The sequence below is a fragment of the Falco cherrug genome, chromosome 10 (genome assembly GCF_023634085.1).
Source record: "Falco cherrug isolate bFalChe1 chromosome 10, bFalChe1.pri, whole genome shotgun sequence".
Classification (NCBI taxonomy): Eukaryota; Metazoa; Chordata; class Aves; order Falconiformes; family Falconidae; genus Falco; species Falco cherrug.
In genome coordinates this window covers 18,902,738-18,922,820 of record NC_073706.1, presented here as the reverse complement: position 1 = coordinate 18,922,820, position 20,083 = coordinate 18,902,738, and the positions used below count along the sequence as shown (strand labels likewise).

Sequence of the window (20,083 nt, the reverse complement as noted above, 5' to 3'; positions counted from 1 at the left end):
AAATATATATATATAAACTTACACAGTTTAAGTGAAGCTCTAAACTTGCACAGTCCAAACAGGAGAATAAATCCCAAACCCTGGCATCCCACTAGGCGTTATTTAGCGCACCCCTATGGCTGCTTTCCCACCTGCAGCTCAGCACAGGTGAAAGCTTCCCTCCCTCCATCTCAGCATGGAGCAAAGGCAGGTGAGCGAGCTGTGCATGCTGAGCTGTGCGGGACAGGACCCATGTCCAAAATTCTTCCAGGCTCTTCCAACAGTTTCTAATGATCTGTTCTGTGGCTGGCGTGAAGCTCTTTGCTCAGCTAAGATTTACTTCAGGGATTTTATCAGTGAGGGCCAAAGCAGTAAATAAAGCCAGGTGCTGTCCCCCTGCACAAGCCCTTTGGGGCAGCGTCATCACCATTTCTTCTCACCACCGGAGCCGCTGCGTTACTTGATTTCACTTCTGAGTGCCACATCTGTGAACTGCCGTTTCCCTCCCTGCATAGCAGAGTCATTTGAAGAACGGAGGAAAACACATCACACCTCTTTCTGCCTTAGGACAATGCGTGTACATCATGTGTGACTCACAGAGAGATGCATCCAGGTGCTGGGTAAGAACGTAGTGTTACGGGAGAGCAAGACTGTGGCTACAGGCTTCAAACAGAGTACAATTAAACCCCGCAGCAGGCAAGCCTGCAAATTTATCAATTCAGGGCAAAAGCTCATTAACAGACTATAGCTGAACTGTATGTTTTCCATATGTCTGAATGCTAGGCATTATCTTCAGGCTTTCTAAGTATGTGTTGTCATCTTAGTGTGATAACACCTCTGAGAAAAGATTTCAGAAGCTGCTTTTTTGCTCTGAACTTACATGAACTGAACAGGAAAGACCAGAGGAGGGCTGCACTACACCGCAGCGCAGGGACACCTGTAGCCTGGCAGCATTCTGCAGGGCTCAGCCCAAGCAGAGGAAATCTTAGAGATTTTTTTTTCCTCTAGGAAGAATAAAAACATGCTGCAGTGCCTAGAACAGCCTCCTGCTTCTGCCCATGCTGCAGTGGGAATCCTCCTTTGCAGAAAGCGAGAGCTCAGTCCCAGCAGTAGGGTTGGGTGGATCTGTTACGGGTTTTTGTAGATAAAGATGTTTAAAGTGTTCTCAAAAAGAAAAAGTTCATTTAGTGGAAGGGAAAAGGAGCTGCAGCCAAAACCCAGGAATATCCTACCAGCTATTTCTGGTATGTGGGAACCTCATAAATATTTGTAAAGTGAAAACTCTGTCTGTAACAGAGATATAAGCAAGAATCTGGTTTTGTACCAGGAGAGTGGTATGCGGCAATGTATCTCAAATGTGAGATAGCCACCCTGATGGGAGCTGCTAACACCAAGAATGACAATTAACACATCCAGGGATGCCTGGTGCAGGAGCAAAACTGCCAGGCGTCATCGCCCACAGCATCCTTCCCACTCCAGGACAGCATGCTGCGAGAGAAATGGCAGTGTACCCTGATTCAGTAGGTCCCAGCCCAGCCTTTACAGTGTCCTTGGAAAAACTGGGAGGCAGCCGAGCAGGTGGTCTCAATATTCCAGAGAACTAGTTTATCCTCGCTCCCCGCTGAAGGAGGGGAATTGCAGGGATGATCCACGTGGAAGAGGTCTCAGTGATGCAGGGGCACACAGGTTTGCTTCATGTAGCTTGGATTAAAGTCTTCTTTCTCCACGGTTCATCCCATGTGCCACACCACCACCTGCTTGCCTGGTAGTTCATGTTGTTTTCACCACTAGGTCGGGTTTTTTCCCCTGACATTTTCCATTCTAAACAGATTTCCACTGCTGTTTATCACACTGATCTTAATTAACACCACTACCACTATTTATGCCAGAAGCCAGTCTTCCAGGCTTATGAAGGACTCCGAACATCTGCTGGGAAGTGTGATTAACTGGCACTGGAAGGGCTTGACAAGAAAAAATACTGTGTGCAAGGTGTTGTGTGGTTTGAAAACGAAGGCACCAGTTTTCTTTCTGCTATATGGAGCCTTCTGTTAAGCAATTTAATTTTCTTTTTTCCCTTCTCACCTCCTGAATTCCCATGAACACAGCTAACAGCTTTCTATTACATATATAACACATTATGTACAAATTGTTTCTTATTCATTTCACAATCGTGAAGAGCAGCCTGAAAACGCCTTCCTCCCCTACCCTGAGTGAAGAAAAACATGTAAATAAGAGCCGAGCTGGAACAGATACAAAAATTAAGTGTACTTAACCCCTGTTTCACTGTTGTTTGCCACACTGGGGGAAATATTTTGCCCGTGCTGGAACCGAACCGGGTATCGACAAAGACCGGCAGCTCAGCCTGTCGTTGCCCTCTAGCACTGGGGTTTGCCACAGGCAGCCGAGCGACCCCCGAGCCTCCGCCGCCAGCTTCCGAGTTGGTGTGGGCAGCTGGGGATCCAGGGAGCAGGTCAGAGAGGGCACAGCAGATTCAGGGCTCCCAGAATCATCCTGACTCCTGTGTTTAGTCTTCTCATGGGGAAAAATTAAATACCTTTCCCTTTTCTTCCTCCTGTTCTAATGAAATGAGATGGCAAGCTTGCAAATTCTTCACCCTTCTCCCATTTTCAAATCCTTCCATATTGGGTTGGTGGTTTGTTTTTTTTTTAAAGGAAAAAGCTTTTATTTTTTTAATTCAAGCTCGTGGTTAAAGAGGGGAAGGACAGAATGCAATTTCTGAAAGGTTTTGGATGAGTTGCTCTGCCCATGAGGATTTGCTGAGAACCTAAGTTGGATCAAAGGTATCTAAACTCTGTAGTTTGAATGAAGAGTGCTGGCTGGCAGCAGCTTCACACGCTAGCCATGCCACTGCTCTTTCCTATTTCACTGATTCTCCTCCTTCCCAAACAGGCGTGCTGCTGTGGAACACAGCAATATGGCTCAAGGCAATCACACCACAGTGACCCAGTTTGTCCTCCTAGGACTAACAAGTGAGCCTAAGCTGCAGACTCCTCTCTTCATAATCTTCTTAATGATTTATCTCGTCACTCTGATGGGCAATCTTGGGCTGATAACCTTGATCGAGACCAACCCCCGGCTGCACACTCCCATGTACTTCTTCCTTTGCAACCTGTCTGTTGTTGATCTTTGCTACTCCTCTGTCTTTTCTCCAAAGCTGCTTATTGGCTTCTTGATGGAAAAGAAAACCATTTCTTACTCTGCCTGCTTCGCCCAGCATTTCTTTTTCCTTATGTTTGTGACCACAGAGGTGTTCCTGCTGGCTGTGATGGCATATGACCGCTATGTCGCTGTTTGCAACCCGCTTCTCTACACTGCTTTGATGCCCAGGAGTGTCTGCACTCAGCTGGTGGCTGGGTCATACATAGGGGGGGTTCTGAACTCACTAATCCAAACGTGTTGCTTGCTGCCATTGCCTTTTTGTGGACCAAATACCATCAACCATTACTTCTGTGACACTAACCCTCTGCTGAAACTCACCTGCTCCGACAACCACCTCAATGAGCTTCTGCTTGTAACCTTCAACGGAACCATTTCCATGTCTGTGCTTTTCATCATCATCATCTCCTACGTACACATCCTTTTCTCCATCCTGAGGATTAGGTCTGCTGGAGGAAGGCGCAAAGCCTTCTCCACCTGTGCCTCCCACCTGCTGACCATTACCTTGTTCTACGTGCCTGCAGGGCTGAGCCACATGCAGCCAGGCTCCAAGTACTCGGTGGAGATGGAGAAAGTCACTGCTGTGTTTTACACCTTGATCGTCCCCATGCTCAACCCTCTGATCTACAGCCTGAGGAACAAGGAAGTCAAAGATGCCCTGAGAAAAGCAACAGCAAATAAAGTTTTTGTGAGGTGCCTGCTGACCAAACTGACCCAAACCAGCCAATAAAACTCCTACTGTTTCCCTTTTTAACTAGTCTAATGTCAGCTGCCCAGAGGAGTAAGGAACCACCTATTCACAGAAGCAGGTACAGCACATTTTAGCCATGCTTTAAACTCTGCAGAGAATGTTAACAAGCATCCTGTCATTACGGGCCTCTGATAATATTTACTTGTCTTCTCTTGTGGTTTGTTTTGGTTTTTTCTGTGAAATTATGTAGTATCATAGCAGGTGGTAAAAATAAACTCATAAGGAATTCCCCTCTTCAGCTTCGCTTCTTAAGAAGTTGCACTGATTCAAGCAGGGGTTCCTCCAGGGCAAGTTCAGGAGAACTGGAGGCTTTGGGGGAGGTATATCCAAAAAAACCCAGCTCACTTTGGGCTAATTACAAGGGGACAAGGGCGGGGGGGAAATCTCATTTGCTTCCAGGGCAACGTGCCATGGAAAGTAAGGAAAGGGAGGAGGAGCAGAGCCCACTGAGCTGGCAGGGGATGAGAGCAGCAAGTGCTGAGATGTGGCATCAGGGAGATGATGTGATGCTGAGCAGCCCGGAGGCAGCACAGCCGTGTCTGTGCTGGAAAACCTCTACTGCTTTGCCTCCAGACCCGGAGGGGGCTTCCACCCGAGCTGCTGGGGTGTCCTGCTAAGCTCCCAGCACCACCCCTGGGGCTTGCGCATCCAGCTCTGCCTCGTCTCTGCCTGTACCCGACAGCTTCACAGCCCCTGCGTGGATCTCACCCTACACCCTGCTTCCTGCAGCTGCCAGGCACCCAGCTCCAACGGGTTTGCTCTACTGGAGAGAAATGGGCTTCACCTCACCTGCACCTTACATCTGTTTTAGGAAGAGAAGCAACAACAAGCGATGCTTCTCCCTGTTGGCAAGGTGTTTAGCATGACTGAATGTAACTAGCTATAGAAAAGTATTTCCCCCCCATTTTCTCGTCATGGGGCTGTGGTCAGTGATATTTCCCCCCAGCTGACTCTTCCCCCAAGGCAGCTGCACAGCTGAGGAGGTACCACTGCGGGATGCTGCAGGATTTCCTGCTCTCCAAAGCAGAAGTGACTGACTACAACCTGTTAGAGACCTGTAGCAACGAGGGCTGGGATCCCAGGTCCCCACAGAGAGAAGAGGGGTCAGCTGTCACTCAATGTCAATTTGCACATGGTTGCACCGGATTTAGCCCAAACACTTTTTTTCATAGCTAAACCAAAAGATAAATACCCCTAGCATGACTTCTTTTAGATAGTCATAGAAATCACAACCTAAGCACACCCACTGTATTATTATACCAATAATTCAAACTTGGTTTTGCTCAGGTGTGGACGCCTGATACAGAGGAAAATAAAGTCCACCCAGAGCAGGCAGCTGAGCAGGAAAGGTACAGACACAGACCAAGGGGCAGATGGGAAGATCTTTAGAACACTTACCTTTCATAAAAGCTTGCTTTACCCTTAGCTTGGACACTGGAGGGTCTTGCCTCACATTGTTTGACTGTTTGCATGATGCAGCATGGCTCAGGGAGGACAAGTCACTCCCTAAGGGAAGGCAAACTGGGAGCTGAAGGCAGCCACAACATGGGGCACCATCCCACAGAGCCCAAGCACAGCAGCAGCTCCCATCAATAGCACAGGGGAAACCAAGGGGCAAATTCAAGCCCAGGGCCAGCTACAGCACAGCTCCAAAAACAGTCAGATACCCAGGGCTGAGCTTAAATAGTGCCCCAAGCCTGGGGCAGAGGGTGGGGGCGGATGCCCAGGTGATGCTGGCCATGGCAATTACCATGATGCCACTTCCTGATGTCCTGGGGAGAAGAGAACTGGTATTTTTCCCCCACCCCGTGCCCTAAGCACAGCTAGAGCAGAGTATCCAGCATCCTCTACTGTACCCCCCCGCACAGAGGAGGGATGGATGGGGCAGAAGGGAGCACTGAGCTCCTCTGCTGTGCGTTAACAACTTGCATCCCTCCTTCTCACCCCACCCAAACAGAGACCGTGTTCTCTGTTTCTCAGGGAAATTGTCCAAATGCCAGTACTGTTCATGAAAATTCCATCAGAAATATTGATTAAAAGCTTTACAGCATTTCACTTCACCTTACAGCTGGTTTTAACTGGTTACCATTGCATTCATTCATTATTCCTTACGGTTCTTTCAGGAAGACTACAGTTTACAAAGGTGCTTATTTTAGAACATAAAATGTATTCACGTTATCATGATACAAGCTCCAAGTTCTTTGCAGAAATTGTATAGTTCATTAAACTTAAAAGGTGTATCTTGATTAAATGTGGAAAAACCTTTGTCTACTGTTTCCTTTAGAGCATCTTCCACCTCAGCCACGTGACGACGTACAGCAGAGTCATAACTCAGTCAAACCACGGACCATCGAAAAAGGAAAAGATCAGTAAGTGTAAAGGCAGGGCATCCCAAGAAGGTTCTGGCTGGAACACACTCCTGGCAACGTATGTACGTGCACCCCCAACCAGTCGTTAGCACGGCTCCAGGTCCCCTGAGCCGATGCCATGCCTTTGTGCTCTCACACGATTCTTCTATACTTTGGGTCACAAATGTCACCTGGGGTCACAGCTGGACCTTCACCAGGATGGCCACATTCCACGCTGCCTGTTGCCAGATCACTCACGTTGCTTAAACATAATCCTCTTGCCAGGATCACTGCCAGCAGGATCCTGCAAGGATCCTCCTTATGCCCTTCTACACACAGCTGCTGTTTCCCACTTTACAAAGGGACCTCGCCGATCCCTGGCTTGGCAAAGCCTCGGTAAAAGCAGATCCAAAACTGCTCCTAGAAAAATCCAGAGAGCCTGGGTCACGTTGCAGATCTGCATATATCACTGGCTTAACTAGATCCTCTGTTCTTCAAGCTTATTTGGGAAAAATTATTATCCAGCAGGCAATGGGAATATTACTAATAGTTTACCTCCCATTGCAGCATCCTCCTTATGGGCAATATTTCCATTTAACACAGTTGAGACACAAAACATCATGGTACCGTTTCAGTTTTGCCAGGAAAGCACTGACAATTGTTTAAATTAATTATTGTAGGCTCATGCCACGATGAAAATAAGCCGAAGTCATTTGAGGAGCCTGATCCGTCACACTGGCTCCCCACACCCTGTACTTGCCATGGGATTTCCCTATGCGTGAGCAGCGCAATAATGGCCAATAACACATATTCCTTTATTACCTCCCAAGTACCGAAGAGCTGCAAATGCCTTTTCAAAGCCTGGATAGATGGGGCACCAGCTTTCGCACCCACAGGCGCCTCAGGGCCCCCTTCACCTCCTTGTTCCTCAGGCTGTAGATGAAGGGGTTGAGCGTGGGGGTCAGGGTGGCGTAACAGACTGAGGCCAGCTTCGCCTGGTCCCACCGGCTCGCCTGGTGAGGCTGGACATAAGCGAGCACCGCCGGCACATAGAAGACGGTGATGGCAACCAGGTGGGAGGTGCAGGTGGAGAAAGCTTTAAGCCTCCTCCTGACCAAAGGGATTTGCAGGGCAGCATGGAGGATGTAGGTGTAGGAAACCAGGATCATCAGGGAAGAGCCCACAGCGTTAAGCCCAGCGTTGAAAACCTGCAAGATCTGGTTTGCACGGGTGTCTGAGCAGGAGAGCTGCAACAGGGTGGGTAGCTCGCAGAAGAAGTGGTTGATGCTTCTGGCCCGGCAGAATGACAACCTCCCCGCCAGGATGGTGTGCACCAGGGAGCTGAGTAAGCCCATGGTGTACACCAGCACCATCATGCCATAGCAACGCACCCTGGACATGGCAGTGGTGTAAAGCAGCGGCTTGCACACAGCCATGTACCGGTCATAAGCCATCACCCCCAGGAGGAAGCACTCACAGATCATCAAAGCTACAAAAAAATATACCTGGGCCAAGCAACCCAAAAAAGAGATGTGACTTCTCCCCAGAAGGAAGGTCTCCAGTGCTTTTGGGACAACAGTAGAGGAGAGGCAAAAATCTACGAAAGATAAGTGGGTCAGGAAGAAATACATGGGGGTGTGGAGCTGGGGGTCGGTGTTAATGAGCAGGATAATCATCAGGTTCCCCAGCACCATTAAAACATACAGGCATAAGAAAATTGTGAAGATGGTGGTTTGTAGCTCTGGGGCATCAGAGAAGCCCAAAAGGATGAAGCCAGACAAGACGGTGAAGTTTTCTCCACCTATCATTTCTACAGGTTAGGTGAATTTGCATAGAAATAAAATGAATCAATGAAATAAATCCCTAGGAGAGAAATACTGTGGAAACATTGGAATTTAATCCGTAAACCAAATGTGATAGGAAGTGGTGGGAGTTTTTTTAGAAAAATACAAGGCAACTATTTCTGTCTTTGTCCCAAGCTTTGAAGTCAAACAGGTAAAGGAGCTAATTACACAGTCAGATATTAAAAAAGAATAATTCTACATGATTTATATGTACTAATGATACACTAAGACATATCAAAATGTTTATCCAAGTGTAAAAAAATGAAGCCAAATAAGCACATTCCAAAATGTGGCAAACAGAAGATGTGTATTCTCACCACTGATTTCTGGAAATTTAGGGATTTTTTTTTCTCTTTTCTTTTTTCTTTCCAGACTGGATCAGTGCTCTTCTGTGGCCTCATTAGTTCTGGTCCAGCCTTTTCATCATGAAACAAAGCCATGCACTTGAAATAGTTGGTTTGGGGGGGGAGGGGGTTAATTTCTACATTTATCTGCTTTTGAAGAACCCCCCTGTGTGCTGGGTGGGAGGTGGAGCCATGGTATCATCTTCAGCACAGCTTTGCTTTGATGGCAGGGAGCTTTCTATGACCAGCTAGCAGCCTTCAAATATATCATATATACACCAAACTTTTTAAAGCTTCACCTTGGATTGCCCCATCTCTCCCATTCAGCCCCTCTGCAGATGAATTATCTGGTGGAAGATCTACCTACAGATGTCTGCAGCGCAGCTGAAACGTCCCTAGATCAGCCATAGATGGGGTCAGGAGTGTGGTTTTTTGAAGGAAACCTCATAACCCCTGCTGGGGCACAGGGTTCATGCCATGGATGCTCTTGGAGAGCATAGGTGGGCTTCCTTTAGATGCAGCTGCTGCAGTACATCCTGGCCACGGAACAGCATCTGCTCCCCCAGGACAGGCTGAATTAAAAAAACCACAAAAGGCTGAAGTGAGTGCAGGAGGGTAATTCAGTCCTAGTGGCAATTGCTTTACGCTACCAACCTCAGACCTTCTTGGTCAACGTCGCTTGGTAGTGGAGACGTTGCTGCAGCTCTGTCCGGATGACTGGTACCCTGGAGGCATGCACTTCTCTCCATCGACAGCAATTTAATCACCAGGATCAAACTAACCGTGTCCTAGTGGTGCATGGGGCCATCCTGCAGAGGCAACCTGTGGCGACCAGCTCATACGTGACCTTGCAGCCCCGGAGAGGACAATCACACTTGAAACAGCTTCAAGGTGAAGACCATGCTAAATATTAAAATAACATGTCAATATTAAAGAAATTATTCTAACTAACAAAAATATTTACAGTCTTGCCAAGTACAGACGGAGCTCCACCTGAGCATGAGCCCGTGCTGCTGGACCTCGCAGAGCAGAAGCTTTTATCCGGAATGTTCTGCTCATCCCAACAGGACAGCAGGGAGTTGGCTGCTCTTCAGCCATGTGAGCAAAACAGAAGTATTAATTGGGCTTTTTTTTTTTTTTTTCTTTGGGGGGGGGGGTGGCGGGGGGAGGTGTCCTTTTTTTTTTTTTTGGTTTAGGTTTGCCAATTGATCATTTAAATGCAGAAATTAAAAAAAAAACAAACCAGTGATTACCGTAACATGTTTTTTTTTTCTAAAAAAAGGAATCAATTGGCTCCTTGGAACTTATATACCCATCCCAGCTCCCTCAAAAAGGGATTGGTGTGAATTTTTCAGGTGTTAATCAATACTGTAACATGCTTTTTGCACTATGAAGTGCACAAACAGCTGAAAAGAGAGCAGCTGAGTGCGGTGGAAGCAGAGTGCTTCGCAGCGTGCCTGCTCGTACCCCTGCACTTCAAAGTGTTGCCAGGTCACGGGCAAGGCAGCACAAGGGTCACCACCTGGAAAACTCAAACCCTTTTTTACCTGCTTGGTTGAAATGAAAGGTGTTGGCAGACGTGGTGCCTGCAGCTCCTCAGGAAACCCATCCGATGGGTGGAAGCTGCAGCAGGAGGAGAGATGCTCTGGAGCAGGATCGCCCAGGCTGGCTGGCAGACGGGATTTATCCCAGACGAAGCATTACCTCAAGTGTTTGTGCAAGCTGTTCTCCCTCAGGACCCTCCTCCAGCTGATAATGGTTTTGACCTGCTCAGCAAAAGCCCCTTCCACCCCCCCTCCCTCACGACTGCGCCAGCCCCTGCAGGACCAGCTCTCCTGTGCAGACCTGCCCCAGCTCCAGGGCCACCACCTGCTCTTGCAGGACGACAGCTCCAGGGCAGTTTGCTGTTTATTTATCCAACTATCACAAACTTCTCTGTTTCAGCCTTTCCCTTTCCCACCAACAGGGAAAGCTGACAGATCAGCTAGCGTTGCATTAAAGGATGCTGAAAACAAACTGAACGGAGCATCCCTGCTTTGAGTGTGGCCGTGGGGAGTCCTCTCCAGCGGACAGATTTATTTCCATACACTTTACTGGTGACCACACAACAGTTTGCTCAAAAGCATAATTTTACACAGCTGCTTTGAGGATAGAACACAATTAACACAGATTTACCAGCTGTTTGTTGATGAATCCTGAGTGCCAGTATTTCCTGAAAGCTTTGGTTACCCAAAGAGACACTGTAAAACCATTAGTTTTTATATTAAATAAATATAAGGGTGGGGCAGATGGGAGGGAATGCCAAGCTATGAAAGTGTGGGGAAGAAGGATGGAGAAGCATATAGGTGGCTTTAGATGTTTTTTATGTAAAACTTTTTGCCAGAAGATTCCAGATGGTTAGTCCTGGAGCTGCACTGGACATGGGTGGCAAAGGATTTCCCCATGGCGTTTAGCTTCTTTCTTCCCCATTCAGTACTGAGCTAGAACCAAGGCTTGTAAAGTGGGAAAAGCTATAGAAGGGGGTGGGTGGGTGTGCAGAGAAATAGGGAATAATCCTTACTCAACTTTAGGACAAAAAAAAGAGATTTTAAAGATTATTTGTTTAAAATATAGGGAAGGCAAAAGGATCCACTAGGAATACCTGCTGGGATAGGGTGTGTATCTGCAGGGTGAATAACATGCTTGTTCCACCTCCATCACGAGATGACCCCAGGCCACCAGCACCTTGGCTGTTCAGGGGAAAGGAAGATCCAAACCCCCCTCCCACCAGCGCTCCAGCTCTTTACAGGCCCAGTTAAATTCAGGGCAGAGCAGAGGCTCAGGTATGACTTGTCCCCATTTACCGTGAGTGCTCTGATGACCAGCACACCATCACAGCATTGATTCACACCACCTCACTTTGTAGTCTGGAGCTAAAAGTCCTGGAAAAATCAGTTATCAGCCTCCTAAACCCAGAAACATCACCAGAAGACATTGATTAATATCAGACATGAGAGACCAGACACCGGCTGGTTTGATGCCAGCAGGGCAAACCCACCACCTACATTCTTCCTTTTCCTCTCTGAAGCCCAAAATGAAGTTGATTATTATTTTTTTACCAATATTTAAATAATAAACAATATGTACATCAAGTCTCATTTAAATAAGTTTCTGCTCAGTACAGGGTCACTGTCAGGTCTCAGGTTACCACCAGGAAAGGTCCTGTCCCTCCCAGCGCAGCACATATCCTTGGGTCGGGGAGAAACACGGGTTTTAGGTGTCCTCCTTCCAGGTGTGTTTAGTTCCTTCTTCTTGAAGGTGCAACACCTAACCTTTCCTCCTGAAGGTGCAATACCAAGCCCTCCTCACCACAGCAGTGTAACCCTCTCCTTTCAGCCCACCAGGAACCACAGGTGGACAAAGCGGAGATGACCCTACCTTTGGATTTCCTCATGGTGTTCTTCACATCGGTGTTCCTGAGGGTGTAGATGAGAGGGTTCAGCATGGGGACTGCAATGCTGTACAGCATGGAGACCACCTCGTCATGGCCCAGGGAGCGTCCGGAGCCAGGGCGCAGGTACATAAAGAGGGAGCTGCCGTAGTACAGAGCGATGGAGACCAGGTGCGAGGTACAGGTGGAGAAGGCTTTGTGCCGATCAGCCATGGAGGAGATCCTGAAGACAGTGGAGAGGATGGACAAGTAGGAGGCTAGGATGAAGACTGTGGTGCTTAGCACATTGAACCCCACCACAGCAGAAACAATTGCCTCGTTGACATGGGTGTCAGAGCAGGAGAGGGCTAGCAGCGGTGGGCCATCACAGAAGAAATGGTTGATCCTCTTGGACCGGCAGAACGGGAGACGAAAGATGGAAACCGTGTGTATGGTGGAGCTGATCACACCAGCCAAGTAGGCACCAGCCAGCATCCCAAGGCAAAGGCGCTGGGACATGACCGCAGAGTAGAGCAGGGGGTTACAGATGGCCATGTAGCGATCATAAGCCATAGCAGCCAGCACGTAGCACTCAGTGGTGGCACAGGTGGCAAAGGAGAAGAGCTGAGCAGCACACCTAATGAAAGAAATAACCTTCTCCTCCACCAAAAAGTTCAGCAAGGTTTGAGGGATGATGGTAGAGGAGTAGCAGATGTCCAGGAGAGACAAGTGGCTTAGGAAGAAGTACATGGGGGTGTGCAGGCATGAATTGGTTCTGATTAATATAATTACTCCCAGATTTCCCATTAAAGTGACCACATAGACAGCAAGAAATAAGACAAAGCATATCATCTGCAGGTCTGCTCGGTCTGTGAAGCCCAGGAGAATAAACATGGATGTAAACGTATTGTTACCTTCAACCATATTGAATATATAAGCAGTTCAGCTGCTTTACATCTTTCAGATGGAAATGCTTAATAGGCCAAGTCTGTCAATGATGTTGAGAATGGCCAGTTTCTGCCTCTCAACCTGTTACACCACTTTAAGTCAATGTTCTCCTCTCTCAAAGAGAATTCATCTTACCACAAGTTCCCAAGGCCAGCCTCCACCTCCAGCCTCAACACACAACCACCGGTGACATGCTTGGAAGCAGGTGGGTATTTTAAGGTGAGGAAGGAGGGCAACACTGTACCAGAATAAAGCCTAAATAAATTGCAGGGCTTTGTCGTAGTTCCTGTCAAGCCTTTGACACATGGAAGTCCATTATTTCCACAGTAACTGCTGAGAAAACGGAATTATTTCTCATCTTTTGAGTGCTCCCAGTCCACTGTGAGCACATGAGGAGCAGGTATCTCTCCCGTGTCCCAGCAGGTATCTCTCCCATGTCCCAGCAGGTATCTCTCCCATGTCCCAGGAACACCTCTTCCAGGTGAAAGCACTGGAAAACACAACTTACCTTAGCATAATTTTTCCTCATCTGGGATGGTGCACTAATTTTGCATGGTTTGCACTGGGTGGTGCACAAGGGTTTGTCTTTCCTCACATTGTTTTAGACATGATGCCTAACGTGGAGATAAAAGATAAATTAAGGCTTGTCCCTCTCTGCTCACCAGGGAGAAATCAGCAGCCCCAAAACTCACACTCTATGACAGATAGAATACACGCACATTGATTTTTCCTGGATAACATTAATCATTGCTTGACAGAGTTACACCAGAGAGCAAAGCAAGAGCGCACGCTGCCTGCCGGCTGCCAAACAGACCCAAACTTTAAGGTCGTAACTCTGTGATGATCCTTTGCTGAAGGGGCGAGGCTCGTCTCCAGATCCAGACATCTCATTTCAGCCATCCTGTGAGCAACGCTTCTGGTCTCCCAGTGTTATTAACGGGGGTTTCAAGCTGCTTTTCACTGCTCCTTGTGTTGATGCCGGAGGCGAAGCTGCGTGGTGCTGTAAGATGCATTGCCAATAATGACAATCGAGCTGTTTGGGGCTGGGGCTGAATCCTCCCCCTCAGGCAGCGTCCTGCCTAGGTGCAGACTTCTGCTGCCGGTGGAGAATTGACCTGAATGCCACAATAAACTAAGACTCATCTTCAATTTTTCTTTACCCAACAAACAAAACACTTTGTGTGAAGCCATCCAAGATGTAGCTATCAAACCCAGGAAGTTTTTGAGGCTGCGGGTTGTGCCACGCACGACAGCTGCCTGCCAGGAGTCACATCTCCCTGCAGCTTGAAGACATTAACTGGACTGGAGCTAAATTAAATTTAAAACCCATTTCTCGCTGCCTTGGATTAGGTATTACTCACGCTGAACAGGTGGGTGGCTGGTCCACGCTCTGCTGAACTGCTAACAGAGTATTTATCCTTGTCCTCCCAGGGAAAGGATCTCCATTTGTGGTACTTGCTTTCCTACCTGAATTGGGTAGGAACTTGCATCTCTTGGGCAAGCCAGTACAAGACCTTCCAACAAGCTGCCCTGGGACTCACTGAGCAGCCTTTCCTTAGTGTTTTCCAAGATTTAACTCATGGTATGGATAAGAGAAAGACTGGCCGCTGCCTAGACCCTGCACCAGGCAGAGCCTCACAGTGCATCCTCCTGGTCCAGTCCAGACAGCCCACTCTTGTGGGGGACGTTATCCTCAAAATCTCAGTACAGGAACAAGGGGAAGGTGCCAGAGCTATAGAGCTAAAACATACCATTTGGGTAGCTGGGGGTTTGAGGGTCTTACAGCCCAGACTAGTGACTGCAGAAAAACTTGGTTAATGGGATGGTTTAAAATGTGAAGTAAAAGCAGCCTGTGCTCACGCCTCCAGTATCCCTCTGCTTTCTCAGGGTGATGGTTTCTGCCAGCCTGAGACAGAGCCGGTGAGGACAGGCTGCCCTGGGTCCTGGGAATCCTGTGGGAGCGGTGGGACAAAGTGGGATTTCTTCTGCTTTGCTCTTGGGGCCGGCTGAACCCTCACAGCCGTTCCCCAGCCTGGCTGGGAAGCCGTGTCTTCTCCCATGCAACATCCACCCACACTTCCACAGCTTTGCTCTTCACAGCATTCACAGAGCCCAGGGTGAAACAGGTCGGGGAATGACATCTTCACCTCGACGGACCTGCCAGATCAAGTGAGGGTCAGTGCCAGCCAAGCCCAAAGCGACCCCAAGAGCCTCCACTGCCCGGTCAATATACAGCCAATTGGGTTTTAAAATTAATGACAGCGTAAGGTGTTGTTTGAACAATACCTGCTCAAAAATGTTGCCTTTCATAGTTTCACACATCCTAAAAAAATTCCAGAAGGTAGTCTTTGTAATATCTGTGTGTCATGTGCGATAGCTGTACTTGAAAACCTCTTACTCTTTCCCCATGGAGCAGCTCTTCTTGGAAGCATTCAATGCTTGGTACAGACTGCACGGGATGAGAAATCCAGCACTGCCTTTTTTTTTCAGTTTATGTTGATATTTAGAGTAAAAAAAGTAAATTCATTTTTCATTTTGATGTACCTGCCTTTATTTTTCAGCCAGAAACTCCTCTGATACTTTGCCTCGAAAGCCGCGAGGGGGATGCACTGGCCGCAGTGCCTTCCATGAAAGGACCAAAGTCACGGCTTCATCTGCTCAAAAAAACCCCAGCTAGTAAGGAACATTCCTGGTTTTATCCACCTAGCACTCAGTGCTCTATAGCAAAGGCTGGGTTTCTTCCCTGAGAAGGCCACCAGGACAAACTCACCCAGAGCGGCCCAGGAGCAGGGTGATTATATAGGCAGCAGCATCCATTTAATGCAGCACCCGAGGGCACTGAGGGCAGCTGCCCACCTGGGACCGTTTAGGTAGCGATGGATGCAGTTTACATAAGTCAACAGCAACAAATGAAATCCTTCACCTACGTAGGATAAAAATTCAGATCTCTCTATGTATTTTCATTTGCCTTTATCGTAAAATCTAGGATGGGTTTGTTAGGAAGAAAGATGTGCTGCAGGAACCCTTTCTGAGAGGGATCTGTAGATCTGTAGGAAACAGTTGCTGTAGGAGGTGGTAATCTAAAAAACCAGGAATTACCATTTCAAGTTGGGTAGAGTTGGCCCAGATGGTTTAAGAGAAAAATAGTATTCGATAATCTAAATTTCCTACAACCTGAAACCTCGCCCAAGAATTGCATTAGGGGGGAAAAAATTAAATTGCAGTTTAAAGTATCGTTTCTAAATGCAAGGGGAGCTTGGTAAGGGCGGCTTGTTCAAATATCCGACAGTGCCTGTTCATTTTTAACAGGTTCAAGAGCTGATGCTGAGAAAATCAGCGATGTGGATGGGATCAGCCATCGCAGAGGCAGCACCATGGGCTTGTGGTATTTAGGTGCTATCGCTCAGTTCCCACCGTTCGCTACCCAAGGCTTGCTGGCACAGGAGAAAAAGGTTTTACCTAAAATAAAAAGGAGCGGCTATTTCCAACAATGTCCAATAGATGGTGACAATGTATCAGAAATCCTGATCAGTATTTTTCTAGCCACTTAGCATTTTCCCCTTCCAGCACTCCTTTAGTATCTGGAAGGGACAGTTACTTCTGCATCCCTTGGGGCTGACAACAGAGCACAAGGGTAGAGAGCAGGAACAAAAATAAATCATCCATGTATAAACAGGAATGGATTTTATTCAGAAGCAGAAGAAAGGCAACTTTTGAGAAGGAGAGGGACATCTAAAGAGCAGGTATATTTGTACGCTGTCACAGCTCGCCAGCCACAGTAAGAGTCAGCTTCAGGCTGGTCACTTTCATATCAAAAAATAACATAACAAACATAACATAACAAACCTAACCTAACATAACAAACATAACATAACATCATAACAAAACATAACATAACATAACAAACATAACATAACATAACAAACATAACATAACAAACCTAGCATAACACGAAAACATAACATAACATAATAAAATAAAAGCTCCATGTGCTGTGCAGGGTTACATTGCTGTGGGGGTTATTTTTCAGTGTGCTGGGGGGTATTTTCCCCCTGTTGACAATACAGCTCACATCAAGTGACCAGAGGTGGAAAATCCCCATTCCTGACCCAGCCAAGCCTTCTCCGTCCCAGACGATCATCCAACTCCCCTCCCAGAGGAGCTTGTTAAGATGATTTGATCAGGGACAGCTCATACCTTTGAGTGACAAACTGCTAAAGAAATAGAAAAGGGTTTTTTTGCGGGGGAGAGGGCTGTGGTTACCGTTCCCTCTGGCAGCATTGCATTCTCACAGCAACCACAGGTTCCTACTCACAAGATGATGAAAAGGGGGAGGTGCCATTTCTGGCAGGAATTAGTTCTTGCATAAGAAATCAAGACCTTTTTTTAATTATTATTACCCTCATTTATTATTTTTTTGTTTGTTTCACAGTGTTTGGGAGTTTTTTTCTTCCTTTTAAATTCCTTTTCCCTGCTGCCTCTCGCCAAAGTGGAAATCTCTGGATGCAAACGCTACTGACAATATTATTGTCTTTGGTTTTAACAAACCACTTTGGGCATAAATTAGAAAACTAATTAGAGCTTTGTTTCAAGGCCTTGAAAGACAGAAATTGTGAAGGAAAGAATGAAGGGTGTATAGGTGCCTAAAAAGAAGTGACAGAGATCAGTTTAACCCTGCAGTTCAACTCAGCAGCCTGGTTTCCAACAGAGACCTGTTTAAGAGTTTATAATTTGTTCATTTGGCTTATGCACAATATCCCATCGCCATAAGTGCATTAAAACTTCAGAGTTTATCCATTTAGCTCCTGTGTTCCCATCCTTCCTAGAAGGAGTTTTTCACAGGAGCCGCCTCCCCAGCCCAGCCTAAAAATGATTGAGGCCCCAGATAAATTGGGGCTGGGGAGCAACAAGAAAAATCAGTGACGTATGTGTGTTGGCATACACATTTAACACAAGAATATACTGCATTATATATAAATAAATAGCATAATATACATTGAATATTGTATTTTTATATATACACACACACTCATATATTGTTCATAGGACCAGAGACCTAAATGTCCTTTCTGATCAAAAATTATTCCATGTCCTGCTCAAAGCAGGGTTGACTTCACAGCCACATCAGGCTGCTCATGGACTCATCCAGGCAACTTTTGAATATCTCTGTGGACGGAAGCTCCACAGCCTCTGGGAGAAATCCCCATGTTACCCACGTTCCTGTGTCAGGTTTTCAGGATGAGGTTCAGAGCCTGACTGTGATCCTTTCTGCTGTTCTCCTTAGAGCATCCTTCACCTCCTTGTTCCTCAGGCTGTAGATGAGGGGGTTCAGCATGGGGATCACCACCGTGTAGAAGACGGAGACCACTTTGTCGGTGTTCAGGGAGTAACTAGAGCTGGGGCGTAGATACATGAAGATGGTCGTCCCATACAACATGGTCACCACTGTCAGGTGGGACACACAGGTGGAGAGGGCTTTTTGCCTGCCTTCAGCTGAACGGATCCTCAGGATGGCGAAGGAGATGAAGATGTAGGAGACCAGAATGATGGAGATGGTGCTGAGCTCAATGATGCCGGCCAAGGAGAAGAGGATGATCTCATTGATGTAAGTGCTGGCACAGGACAGAGCCAGGAGGGGAGGAACATCGCAGAAGAAGTGGTTGATGACGTTGGACCTGCAGAAGGGCAGCCTGATGATGAAGGTCATCTGTATGATGGCGTTCAGGACACCCCCGATGTAGGACCCCACCACCAGCCGCATGCAAAGCCCCGGAGTTATAACAGCAGAATAGAGCAGGGGGTTGCAGATGGCGACGTACCGGTCGTATGCCATGGCAGCCAGCAGGAAACACTCGGCTGTCACAAAGACAATGTAGAAGAAGGCTTGGCCCATGCAGCCGACAAAGGAAATGGTCTTCCTCTCCACTAGGAAGTTCACCAAGGTCCTGGGGGCAATCACAGAGGAGAAGCAGATGTCAACAACGGAGAGGCTGCCAAGGAAGAAGTACATGGATGTATGGAGCTGTGGGTGACCTTGGATGACGATAATTATCCCTGTGTTGCCCAAAAGGGTGATGGTGTAAGTGAGCAGCAACAGCACAAAGAGGGCTGCCTTCATCTCCACTCGGTCACTCAGGCCCTCAAGAACAAACTCTGCCACTGAGGTGTGATTCTGCTGGGCCATTCAGGGCTTCGTGTCTGCTGAGGAAGGAGAGAGCCTGGAAATGCAGGACAGTGGAAACCATGCCTTTATTTATTGGAACTGAAACTGATAACTTGATAACTGACACCCTGTAGAGCCAAGGTGCCCAGACCATGCCTTCCTAGGGTGCTAGAGTGGGATGGACTGCACTGTAGCCATCTGCTCTGAGCTCGTCCTCCTTCACAGTCCAAGGGAAGAGGAGGTCCTTTCTGGAGGGAGAGCGTCCCGGCTTTCCCAAACACCTTCCCCGCCCTGCAGAGAGTCGCTGCGGAGGGTCTCTCACTTTCTCACCGTGGGCAGACCTTTGGGCAGGTTTATCTCTACTGCAGAATCCTGTTTTAGTACCTGCAGTTTGTTGAGGTCAACAGATATAGCAGCAGTTGGGGGTGCAGGTGACACAGACCAAATCCCCAGCTCTGCCCTCGACCTCCGGGATTAAGTGCTTTTTCCACATTTGTTTCCCTTCCTCCCCATTTCAAACCGATCGTGATAAGGCACCCAGAACAGGACAGCTCTGATTTTGGCACTGTCTTCTGGCTATAATTGTAATATTATAATTTATACAATATAATAATATAATTGTAATAAAAAAATACTGCAGCTTTCCTTTTTTGGTTTTGGAAAGGACATTGAGGTGAAGGGGAAAACCACCCGTCTAATTTGTTGAGTAGGGAGGGAGAGAGGCAGGGGGTGTTGCATGATCCTAAAACTCCTTCAGGACAGGAGGAGTTTAGTACTGCAGCCTCAGAAACCCTGGGGAGATGAAGCCACGGAGACCACGAGCAAAACCGGGGTCCAAAAGTGCTATTTTGAACCGGGGTAAGCATCAAACATTTCCTTGGTACAGTTTAGAGAATATACAATGAAGAGACTAAACACCATAAGAAGTATTTCCCCGTGGCGCTCAGAGCACAGGCACTGGCCCTGGTGTTGGGGTCGCCTGTATGAAGCATTTACATGGGCACCTGAGCCACCACCGCCTGCTGGTGACTTTAACCGTGCCTTGTGTTTCCAGAGGTGGGCTGGGAGATGGAAGGGACTGAGGTGGATTTACGGAGGCGATTTAAGTGCCAGGAGAGAG

General features: G+C 47.5%; 3 protein-coding genes across 3 annotated transcripts; 1 reads left to right on the top strand and 2 right to left on the bottom strand.

Annotated features, from left to right (window-relative positions):
- The first annotated feature begins 2,892 nt into the window (after window positions 1-2,892).
- On the top strand, window positions 2,893-4,026 carry LOC102057468 (olfactory receptor 1052). Its single transcript, XM_027804098.2, has one exon. It carries the CDS (start codon window positions 2,915-2,917, stop codon window positions 3,884-3,886), a length of 972 nt encoding a protein of 323 aa, XP_027659899.1. The 5' UTR covers window positions 2,893-2,914; the 3' UTR covers window positions 3,887-4,026.
- A 3,083-nt stretch (window positions 4,027-7,109) lies between these two features.
- On the bottom strand, window positions 7,110-12,776 carry LOC102057635 (uncharacterized). The gene is made up of 3 exons (XM_055722562.1): window positions 11,778-12,776; window positions 11,004-11,007; window positions 7,110-8,065 (listed from the first exon to the last, which is right to left on the bottom strand). The coding sequence occupies exons 1-3, from the start codon at window positions 12,774-12,776 to the stop codon at window positions 7,110-7,112; spliced, it is 1,959 nt and encodes a 652-aa protein (XP_055578537.1).
- Window positions 12,777-18,045: 5,269 nt separating this feature from the next.
- LOC102046197 (olfactory receptor 1052-like) lies at window positions 18,046-18,990 on the bottom strand. Its single transcript, XM_005438309.3, has one exon. The coding sequence runs from the start codon at window positions 18,982-18,984 to the stop codon at window positions 18,046-18,048; it is 939 nt and encodes a 312-aa protein (XP_005438366.2). The 5' UTR covers window positions 18,985-18,990.
- Window positions 18,991-20,083: the final 1,093 nt, after the last annotated feature.

Excerpts from the sequence above, each read along its gene's own strand:
- LOC102057635 (XM_055722562.1), bottom strand. The coding sequence starts at position 12,776 with ATGGTTGAAGGTAACAATACGTTTACATCCATGTTTATTCTCCTGGGC.
- LOC102057468 (XM_027804098.2), top strand. The coding sequence starts at position 2,915 with ATGGCTCAAGGCAATCACACCACAGTGACCCAGTTTGTCCTCCTAGGA.
- LOC102046197 (XM_005438309.3), bottom strand. The coding sequence starts at position 18,984 with ATGGCCCAGCAGAATCACACCTCAGTGGCAGAGTTTGTTCTTGAGGGC.